The sequence below is a fragment of the Setaria italica genome, chromosome IX, assembly GCF_000263155.2.
Source record: "Setaria italica strain Yugu1 chromosome IX, Setaria_italica_v2.0, whole genome shotgun sequence".
Taxonomy (NCBI): Eukaryota; Viridiplantae; Streptophyta; class Magnoliopsida; order Poales; family Poaceae; genus Setaria; species Setaria italica.
In genome coordinates, this window is record NC_028458.1 from 9,642,320 (window position 1) to 9,653,791 (window position 11,472).

At 48.2% G+C, this 11,472-nt stretch overlaps 3 protein-coding genes across 3 annotated transcripts; all 3 read left to right on the forward strand.

Annotated features, from left to right (window-relative positions):
• Positions 1–2,488: 2,488 nt before the first annotated feature.
• LOC101785089 (protein P21) lies at positions 2,489–3,485 on the forward strand. Its single transcript, XM_004982181.2, has one exon. It carries the CDS (start codon positions 2,560–2,562, stop codon positions 3,241–3,243), a length of 684 nt encoding a protein of 227 aa, XP_004982238.1. The 5' UTR covers positions 2,489–2,559; the 3' UTR covers positions 3,244–3,485.
• A 1,857-nt stretch (positions 3,486–5,342) lies between these two features.
• Positions 5,343–6,008, forward strand: LOC101769623 (protein P21). Its single transcript, XM_014805783.1, has one exon. The coding sequence runs from the start codon at positions 5,343–5,345 to the stop codon at positions 6,006–6,008; it is 666 nt and encodes a 221-aa protein (XP_014661269.1).
• Positions 6,009–7,069: 1,061 nt separating this feature from the next.
• On the forward strand, positions 7,070–10,021 carry LOC101785491 (RAN GTPase-activating protein 2). The gene is made up of 2 exons (XM_004982182.4): positions 7,070–7,408; positions 8,044–10,021. The coding sequence occupies exon 2, from the start codon at positions 8,073–8,075 to the stop codon at positions 9,717–9,719; it is 1,647 nt and encodes a 548-aa protein (XP_004982239.1). The 5' UTR covers positions 7,070–7,408; positions 8,044–8,072; the 3' UTR covers positions 9,720–10,021.
• Positions 10,022–11,472: the final 1,451 nt, after the last annotated feature.

Genomic DNA, 11,472 nt, shown 5'->3' on the forward strand with positions numbered 1-11,472 from the left:
TATCACATCACATGTTAGGATGCTAAATACAAGTATTAAACCTGAGGAAAATTCCCAAAACTAATTGCACATTTGGGGGGGGGGGGGGGATGCTCTCTGGTGGTTTATTAGGCGCGTGCCACGGCGCCACGCGCGGACGCCGAGACCGAGGAGAGGCTCGGCGGCGGCGCTTTTCCGACCCCGACGAGGGTGGTGATGGATGGGGACGCGCCATGCGTGGACGGTGTACCTACGCCCGTGATGAACTGCCGCATGATGGCATGTCGTCCCTCCCCTCGTAGCTTGACGAGATTCGTGCGAAATGTTTGTGTGCCGGTGGCCGGCCTGCGGGCGTCGTTTGGTCCCGAGAGCTTGGGTGCGCTGTGTGGATTCGACCGTTGCTGCTTAGGACGCCGTGGGCCGTGTTTGGGCCGGTCCGTCACAACGCGATTCCGGCGTTGGGCTGTGCCGCCGAATATACTTAGGCCTATGCCATCATGAACGAAGCACTTGTGTAGGCCTGGCCTAATTTACGTACACGCTGATTCCTTGAAGATTCGGGCTACAGCAGCATTTTGACACAGAGTCAGTCAGATGATGAGCATATTCCTCTCTCAAAAAAAAGAAGAAAGAAAATACGACGAGCATATGGGCTGCTAAACAAAAATGATGAGGGTTGTGATATCTTATTGGACTGCTAAACAAAAATGATTATCATATGGGCTGCTAAACAAAGAATAAAGTAGGGTTGTGATCTTATTGGACTGCTAAACAAAAATGATGAGCATATGGGCTGCTAAACAAAAAATGATGAGCATATTTTTCACTTCTTGATCGGATACGTTTCGTTGGTCCACTGAACACTTAATGCTGAAGGCAAGATCTTGAATGGTTCATGGTCTGCAGCAGTTGACCACCACATGTCATCCGATCGAGGGAAGCAATGATCACCTCCAAAAACATATCTCCGCTCGTGGGAAGCAATGATCACCTCCAAAAACATATCTCCGCTCGTCTCCCGTCATTTTTACGTTCTATGAAAAATCGAACTACTGCCGTGTTGCGCTAGCACAATGTATACTTTGACAACCATTTACAAAGCAAATATGAAGATCAATTAGCAGACAAGTTTCAAATTTAATCTGAAAAATTACCCCCCAGAATCAAAAGATCATTCTTTTTTTTGGAAAAAGTATATTTTTCATCCCTCAAGTATTGCAAAAGTGTGACATTCATCCCTCATATTTTATTTGGAGTAAATCAACCCCTTAACTAACTAAACTGGTGCAATTATCATCTCCACCTTAGTTTAACGATGGTTTAGGGTTATATAACATATCATGTAATAATCTTACTAAGTGAATTAGCTCTGTTAATTTTTTCAATAAAGTTATTATGGGTACCAATTTAGAGAATTTACTAATTTTTTTGGCTTTATATCTTTAACTCAGCATGTTATATCGCTAAGCAGTGATTAATAATATGGTTACGTGGCATAAACTGCAATTAGATGGCACTGAACTCTTATTAAACTAAGTTGGGGATGATAAATGCACCAATTTAGTTAATTAAAGGGTTGATTTGCATCAAATGATACATGAGGGATGAATGTCACACTTTTACAATACTTAGGGATGAAAAATACACTTTTTTCTTTGTTTTAAAAAAAGATAGTTTATACCTTGATAAGAAATCACATGATTTTTTCTCAACAAATACTTCTTGACCCCCCCCCCACACCCCCCGTTTTAAAAATAAAACCATTTTTTCTTATTATTAGAAGCTTGTTTCGAAGGGAAAAAGCATTAATTTTGCCCCACCACTACCCGTGATGGATGTCGTGGTCATCATCGGGGCCCGCCGCGTTTTCTTGACCGATTTGCAACGGGCCTGCCCGTTCTTGTTAGGCAGAAAAATCAGCCCGTACTGGACTACTGGTACATGCAGCTGCAAATGTTTAAGCAATCTAGATGACTTCAGAGTCACGTACGTGCGTGCTGATTCGTCAGTATTTGTGGAAATTCAACACACCGGCGATAACAGTTCGTTTTCAACATCGGTTGGCCCATACTTTCTGATTTGTAATTTATCCTCATTTTATTTTTGAAAAAAAAATAAAGCGGCATATTCACCTATCAATTATTACATGAAAGTGCTTTTTTTTTAGCTTCAACTGGATTATATAATCCGGAACGTGAAACAAACAGGGTCTTTAAACTTCCTCAGATTCTCGCTAGGTCTCCAAGTTCAGAAACTTCTCAAGTAGTTCGCGCTGGACGAGTGGAAGAAAGATTCCCAGATCCTACCCTTGAGAATTTATGAAATCTAGCTTGGAATTCGTTAAAAAAACAACCCTGCCCTCGAGAAAACATTACGATTCCGGTTTGTCCAATCAAGCTTCCTTGCCAAACTTGTGGAAGCCGGCGAGAAAATTCCAGCACGCAAACGTTGAATTCCAGATCATCCACGCCTATATATACGCCCCCAGTCCCCCCTCCACACTGCATCACACTCAACAGCAAGCTCCGCGTAGAGCAACTAATCACAAACTAGACAGATCGAGGGCGGAGCAGAGCAGAAATGGCTTCCATCCTCCACCTCCTCCCTCTCCTCCTCCTCGCCGCGGCCGCGGCCGACGCGGCCACCTTCACCGTGACCAACAACTGCCAGTACACCGTGTGGGCGGCCGCGGTGCCCGGCGGCGGCAGGCAGCTGGACAACGGGCAGACCTGGACCGTCGACGTGCCGGCGGGCACCACCGGCGGTCGCGTGTGGGCGCGCACGGGGTGCTCCTTCGACGGCAGCGGGAACGGGCGGTGCGACACCGGCGACTGCGGCGGCGTGCTGCAGTGCTCCGGGTACGGGCAGCCGCCCAACACGCTGGCCGAGTACGGGCTGAACAAGTTCCAGGACCTCGACTTCTTCGACATCTCGCTGGTGGACGGGTTCAACGTGCCCATGGACTTCCTGCCGGCGGGCGGCGGCGCCGGGTGCCCCAAGGGCGGGCCGCGGTGCCGCGCCGACGTCACGGCGCAGTGCCCCGCCGAGCTGCGCGCCACCGGCGGCTGCAACAACCCGTGCACGGTGTTCAAGACGGACCAGTACTGCTGCACGGGGTCGGAGCAGGACACCTGCGGGCCAACCGACTACTCGAGGTTCTTCAAGGGGCAGTGCCCGGACGCCTACAGCTACCCCAAGGACGACGCGACGAGCACCTACACTTGCCCCGGCGGAACCAACTACAACGTCGTCTTCTGCCCCTGATTGAACGTGCACCTGAGCTGAACGCATATGCTTATTTATAGCATGATCAAATAAACAAGCTAGCATAACAAAAGAATAAGTTATAGCTTGTGCAAGAATAATCACCACTGCTCAATGCTCTCGTCGGTCATGGCAATTGGCATGGGTATATACTATGTATTGCATGCAATAGCTATATGTTCTTCAAGATCGGAAGTTTTGTGCAATTAATGATATCGTACTACGTATATGGGTGTTTTGAACCATTTTCAAAGTCGGCGAGGGGAAGCAAGGGAAGCTTCTAGCTAGTTCATAGAGAAGAGCATTAACATGACATCTACCACCTCGAAGAAATGAATTGTGAAAATAATGTTTCGTAATGGTTCTAATGATGCTTGTTTTGTATCGTAAATATTTTTTTATATAAATCCGATCAAAAGTTAGAATAGTTTGACTTGTGACAAAGTATAGAACAAGCTAATCTGTGGCAGCTGTCTTTCATGGATATTACGTTGGTGCTACGTATTCAACATATCCAATTTCCAAGAGTTTGATCATGCGTTCACGCAAATCCCACGATGGCGCAAGTTCAACTTAGGTTGACGAATTCCTTCTCTGTTTGTGGAGGTGGAGGCAATCGGCCGGCTTGACCTGCAGACAAGTCAAGCCCTGATGCAGCAAAATCTACAGAAAGGAACGATATCAAGTTTAAACCACCGGCTTGACGATCATCCATGTATGCGTGCATTCAATTGACGTGGAAATGGTCAGTTGATTCGGACGTGCCATGCCCATGCCAGCCGATCGAACGGTAGCCGACTAAGCCGTTCAAGGCTGTCGCCTGGCGGGCCGCGGCAATTGGACGCAGTGGGCAGCAGACACGTGGCTTGTCTAGCGATCGCGCATTGCCTTGCGGTTGATGGTGAAGGTCCAATACACTTGGTGGGCATCATAGACCAGCCCAATAAGCAAGTCAACCTCAAGTACTCAAAAAAGATTTTTTTTCAAGTTCATAAAACATCAGCATACGAAATTGACCAAACATAAAAGCCAGAGAAGCGGGAAAAACCGCAGAGGTGAAACAGTTGCATGTCAAGGACTGTACACTACTCTTGTAGACATTTATACGGTATATTGGTAAAAAAAAAGGTTAAGAACATGGTTTGAAAGTACTCCCTTTGAATTTTTTTCACATGTCACGTTTGTCCTAGATCAAACTTATTCAACTTTGATCAAATTTATAGAAAAATATAAAAAAAACATCCATACTACCAAACATATGCACGATGAAAATATATTCCATGATAAATTTAATGAAAAAAAATTAATGTTATAGATTGTCGGTGTTTTATATCCAGCAACCTACCAAGGGTATCTCGAGGTACTAGATTGGTTGGTGGGGGATCGTCGGACCTGGAACTTGATGGTAAAAGCGAGGACACAAGACAGATTTGTACAGGTTCGGACCGCCAGAGTAGCGTAATACTCTACGTCCTATTTTGGAGTGTTGTATATTGTGCCTTGCGCTTAGGTGTTGTTTGGTGTTGAGGATTTGGTCCTCTGTTGTGGTTTTATAAAGTCTTGGACTACCGATTTATGGACCCCTGCCCTCCTGAGGCAGGATTACTAGTCAATTATAAGGAGGAGGTCCTAGCAGGATTACGTGGTATAAGTTCCAGTAGAATTATAGAGGAATCCTAGTAGGAGTCCGTTTTCTTTCTTCCTTGTGAGTACCGGGGATTTATCCCCGATAAGTCCTCGAGCGATTCATAGTTGAATGTAGCAATCTTCGAGTACTCTTCGAATTCTCGCCGAGTAGTATTTGTGTTGGGGTATAAGACATAATTGTATTTGTGTCTGGTATTTGACCTTCTCTCTTGTGTTTTAGAGCTCTCTTGTGTTTTAGAGCTCAGATGATCCGAACTGTGATCTTGGCATGACCCAAGCAAAGAACTTCATTCGGAAAGATTCAAGATATTATAATTTCGAGAAACGATATCTATATGATTGATCACATATGATCGGCCGTTCGAGGTTTCAACTGATCACCCTTGGAAGTCAACAGGTTCTGATATCATCAAGTTCTAACACACTGCAGTAGTGAGAACAAGCAAGCAAAGATGGCATCCGTCCTGTGCCTCCTCGCCGCGGCGGCCGCGGACGCCGCGACCATCGTGGTCACCAACAAGTGCGGGTACACCGTGTGGCCCGCGGCGCTGCCAGGCGGCGGCACGGTGCTCAACACCGGCGACTCGTGGTCCATCGACGTGCCGGCGGGGACGCGGAACGGCCGCGTGTGGGGCCGCATGGGGTGCGGCTTCATCGCCAACGGCACGCTGGGGCAGTGCCAGACGGGCGACTGTGGCGGCACGCTGGTGTTCGGCAAGGTCGGGTTCTCGCCCGTCACGCTGGCCGAGTACTCGCTCGGCGGCGGGAGCGGCGGCGGCGCCGACTACTTCGAGATCTCCCTCGTCCACGGGTTCAACGCGCCCATGTCGTTCTTGCCCAGCGGCGGCGGGGCCAGCAGGTGCGCCTCGGCGGGCCGTCGTGCCCCGTGCAGGAGATCGATCACCTTCAACTGCCCGTTCGAGCAGCGCGCCAAGGCCGGGTGCAACAACCCGTGCGACGGCAGGAGCGGCAGCTGCGGCCCGAACAACGGGACGGAGTACTTGAAGAAGTCGAGCCCGCAGACGATCACGCACCCCAGGGGCACGAGCAACACCAATCTACACGTGCCCGCCCGGGACAAACTACGAAATCACCTTCTGCCCATGAAATCCAGTTGAGCCACCGACCGAGCTAGTGATCTGATCGGTTTGGTCTTGGACTAGTAGTACGTGTGCCTAGCATACAGACAAGCTAAGTAGAAGCTCATCTGATGCTATATTGCTGAATAAAAACTAGACATTGTGTGTGCAATGGTATATACTTCTGTGATGTGTACTTAACTTATTGGATGTAAACGTACCCTTTTCAATCAAGGAAAATCGTGAACGAATAAAGATGTGCATTTTGTGTGGAAATAGCTAGTGATGTACAATGGACGTTTCTGCGAGGAGCATGTAGTTTTTTTGCTCCTGTGATCGTGTCACTGGTCGCGCGTGTCTGTGTTCAACTTCAACAGCATTCGCACGAAACCTAAAGGCTGAAGCAGAGCATGGCAGGAATCGATGCCCATTGCTCGGTAGGATTTGTAAGCCCGACTAGTTTCAGTAGGGCTGGTGACCTAGCGAACCCGTACAAGTAACGATTAACGACTTGTGACGCGGCAAATTAGGCACACCTCGTCAGTGACACTAGGTCTGGTTGTGGTTGCACGAACACTCAACACACATCTCGTCCACTGCTATTGCCGACTGCAGAATCGCACTCGCACGCAAGAAGACGAAATTGGAGTTTGCAAGTTTATATTTATGTAATCAGACCATTGTAATTTTGGACTTTCTATCCTCTCTTATATGACATGGCAGCGCTCCTGCCTTACTTTCAAAAAAAAATAACCGAAACGAAAAATTAGGGGCTTTGCTATAGTTCATTTGACTGGAAATAGACAATTTCTGATATTTCTGAGTCCATGCACGATGCATTTGGCGCTCTCTCTCGCTCGAAAGGTGTTTTCGACGGCCTAGGCTACATTTCGGCCCTGCCCACCACGAGCGAGCGCGGCCCGCCGTGCGGGATTTTTTTTTACAAAAATAATTTTGGGACAATACACAGTCGATTTTCGGGCCAATGAAGAACGCGATTTTTCCAGCAGCCCAAGTGGCCGACGTTTCGGCCCAGCCCAGCCCAGCCCAGCTTGAGTCCCTGACCCCGCCGGACCCTCGTAAACCCTAGTCCCCAATTCGCCCAACGTACCAACCTACCTACCAGGCCACCGCCACCATCGCCGCAAGTTCGCCGCTCCTCCGGGCTCCCGGCCTCCTGTCCCCCGCCGCCCTAACCCTAGCCGTAGCCGCCACCCGCCGGCCCGCCGTCGACTCGCGCCCGCGGCTACCGGCTTGCCGCTACCCGTCGGCCGTCGCCCGTCGAGCTCCATCCTCCCCGCGTGGCCTCGCCGAGTCGTCGACCTGCGGCAGTGCAGCGCCTCCATCTTCACCGTCCGCCGTTCAACTGGTGCACGGGGGCAAGGTGCTTCTCCGGCCGGCTAGACGCCTGAAAAACTCCGACGGAGGAACCGTGCAACGTATGTCCCCGAGATCTCAGCTTCTCATTCCTCTTCTGCTTGTAATATATGTATTTCTATGTTTTGCTCATGTTGTTACTGTTGTTTTTCCCACTAGGCCAAGACAGTGTATTTTATAGTTTTATTTCTTATCTTGCTAAGTATTAGTCTGATGCTGGTGAGTTTTCCGTTTAAAATGCGATGCGCACTCTGCTTGTCATTCTGGTGGTCCTCCTTCCATTTGAGTTCTGTTTCTCTTCTAGCATTTATGACTTATGAGGAATGAAGATGCACCCTTCTGTTGTTTATGTTGTTATCAATCAATACGCAGAAGCTATTTTTTTTCCTTGTTTCTCACTCATTTTCCTTATTGATTCAAGCTAAACTATCTATTTAGTGGCCCATTATCAATGAATGTTTGATGAGTACACTATACCTGTTCAGTGACATTATTTAGTGACCGTTTTTTCCTTGTATTTTATTGATTTTTTTCCTTGTATTTCTCTTTCTTTACCAAAGTTTGGTTTTCCTCCAGGACACCAGGAAAACATCCTTTTCTTCAATCAGTACATAGTTGATTGACATATTGCTTTTTTTGGCTAGTGCCATATCTTATGTTATCACAACAAGGCTAACAATTCATGTTGTACTATTAGGGTGCTGTGTCAGTTTTGAAGCTTTTCACATGGATTCAGCAGCACAAGACTTCCAACCCAGGACATTCTCCATCAAGCTGTGGCCACCAAGTGAAAGCACACGCCTCATGCTTGTAGAGAGGATGACGAAGAACCTGTCTTCCGAGTCCATATTTTCCCGCAAGTATGGACTTTTGGGCAAGGAAGAGGCTCATGAGAATGCTAAAAGGATTGAGCAGCTGTGTTTCACATCTGCAGATGAGCATTTCAAGATGGAACCTGATGGTGATGGGAGTTCTGCTGTCCAGCTATATGCTAAGGAAACTAGCAAGATGATGTTGGAAGTTCTTAAGAGAGGCCCAAGGACTGCTGCAGAATCAGAAGCACCAGTAGCTGATGCACCTCTTGAGCCTGGTGATACTGTATTGGATATATCTGGTGGCAAGCGTGCCTTTATTGAGGCAGATGAAGCCAAGGAATTGCTGAGTCCACTTACCAAACCAGGAAACTCATATAAAAGGATTTGCTTTAGCAACAGGAGCTTTGGTGTTGATGCTGCTAATGTTGCTGGACCTATTCTCGAGTCAGTTAAGAATCAGCTTACAGAGGTAGATATATCAGATTTTGTTGCAGGAAGGCCTGAGGATGAAGCTCTTGATGTGATGCGCATATTCTCCAAAGCACTAGAGGGTTCTATACTAAGATATCTGAACATCTCTGACAATGCACTGGGTGAGAAGGGTGTCAGAGCATTCAGTGAGCTCCTGAAGTCACAGGAAAATCTGGAAGAACTCTATGTCATGAACGATGGCATATCAGAGGATGCTGCAAAAGCTCTTTCTGAGCTTATTCCTTCCACTGAGAAGCTTAAGGTTCTCCACTTCCATAACAACATGACTGGAGATGAAGGTGCTGTGTATGTTGCTGAGATGGTTAAACGGTCTCCAAATCTAGAGAGTTTCAGGTGCTCAGCAACAAGAATAGGATCTGATGGTGGCGTCGCTTTGTCCGAGGCATTAGGGACATGCACGCGTCTGAAGAAACTGGATCTCAGGGATAACTTGTTCGGTGTTGATGCAGGGATTGCTCTCAGCAAAACCCTTCCAAAGCTTCCTGATCTCGTTGAGCTTTACCTCAGCGACCTCAATCTTGAGAGTTGTACAGTAGCAATTGTCAATGCCCTCAAACAGTCAGCACCTCAGTTGGAAGTCCTTGAGTTGGCTGGAAATGAAATAAATGCCAAAGCAGCCCCAGCTGTAGCAGAATGCCTAACGGCCATGCAGTCACTCAAGAAGCTAACCTTGGCTGAGAATGAACTGAAGGATGAGGGTGCTGTGATTATCGCAAAATCATTGGAAGATGGCCACACAGATTTGAAGGAACTTGATGTAAGCACAAACATGCTTCAGAGGGTTGGAGCACGCTGCTTTGCACGGGCAGTTGCAAATAAACCTGGTTTTGTGCAACTGAACATCAATGGTAATTTCATCTCCGATGAAGGGATTGATGAGGTGAAAGACATTTTGAAGGCTGGCAAGAATTCGCTGGATGTACTGGGCTCACTAGATGAGAACGATCCTGAGGGGGAGCCTGATGATGGTGATGAGGAGGAAGATGATGAAGATGCAGAGGATGGTGACGACGAGGACGGGCTTGATTCGAAGCTGCAGAATGTACAGGTGGATCGGGATGATTAACCATGCTTAGGTTTGGTCTAGTAATCTTCTGAATGTGCTAGGCTAGATTTTTAGTTATAAACAGATGCGCTGTGGCTCCACCTTTGTCGTTTCATGGAACCCTTTTGTAGCTTCTGAACTTCGGTATCTGTGTTGTCGCCATGTCGGGGTCAGGTGAAGCTCGCTTGAACTTGTTTTATGGGCCCTATTTAGTACTCCAACTTATTTGCTGTGATGTTTTGGGGCGCTTTGTTGGTTTATTTGGAATCCGTGCTATTGTGGCATGCCTGGATGCTGCTATCTATTACTGAATTTCAGGATCACCTGAATTGCAAAATGGCAGTTCTTCCTGTAACGCTGGGCAATGTTTCAACCCTGCTTTTGTTCAACTGGTAGTAGTTTCTGAAGTGTGCATTTTGGGTGCGTTGTACAAAGTTTGTGCTGCCCCAAAGTTTCATTCGGTAAGGTTGCTGTTGCAAAGTTCTTCCTGTAACCCCGCGCAAAGTTTGATCTGGAGTGCGAACCGGCCTCTGCAAAATCAAAATGACCTCCTCAGGCAGCAAATTCAACAATGATGAGTTCAAAGATAACTAACTTGGAGATGGAAGCGTTAAATCCAAGTCAATTGAAAAGGAACCATCCTGATTACACGATGGGTGACCATGCTTCATCTGTGTCAACACCTGATACGAAACTGCGATTAACAGCGCGTCACAATGTAACGAGTAGCGGCGACGCCGCAGGCTTGTACTACGGTATCTCGTGCTGCAGCCGCTGCTGAAATTTTGTGGAAACTCGCGGTTCGTTGGGTGGCTCTTCCGTACTGCTCGGAGCGATCGTGTCCGCTGTCCAGCGCGTCGCGCACACGCGAACGCGAGCGACCGGCCTTCCTGCATTTGGGCCCTGCCCGGTCCACCCACGACGACCGCGCGCGAGCGAGAGCATGCCACCGGGCCATCTTTCGCTCGCTGCCCTCAGCTGGGTGGGCCTCGCGCACCGGGAAAAAGAGAAAGAAAAAAAGAACGCGCGGCGGCTACTAAGAAAGTGGGCCGTCGTAGACGCCTTGCTCGGCTGCCAGATTCGTAACTGATGGGCCGTTCGCATCCCTCGCCGCTTTCCCAGCGCCGCCGCCCGCTACCACAACCACCCGGCTGATACCAAGTTGGCGTGCCAACCCATATGGGCATGCCACGCTTCTTCAGCTCTTCTCCTCCAACATGCCCGGTAGAGGAGAAGTTCCTGCCGTGCCGTGGCAAAAACTTCCTCCGCCATTCAACCACAACCAGTGACTCGTCTCTTGTCGTATTGGTACGGGGAGTAAGGCGACAAGAGCCAGAATCATGGGCCGGGAGCCCGGCACCAGAATGAGAGTACTAGGGGCTAGTAGCTCACAGATGTATTTTTTTTTCCCTCTTCATCATAAAATACAGATCAGTAATCACCAACAAATAGTCACTTGGTGCGAATACTGGTGCTCAGGATTAATAAAAACTACTACCAATAAATAGCATCTATCCGCAAACTAAATTCCAGTACTTTACAGCACATGTGGAATAACTAACCTTTGGTTCTGAAAACGATCCATACGAAAGCGACGGTTATTCATTTCACCTCTCGAATCACCGTGACCACAGCTGGCTGCTAAGACGCTGACGCGTCGAGAAAACGAAACGCGGCAAGGAAGTGAGGAACTCCTAACGGTCTTGAGCCTGAGCAGGGGAAAATGCCCGAGAGCTTTCACCTCGTACCACAAAGAGAGGACTAGTGGTATCCC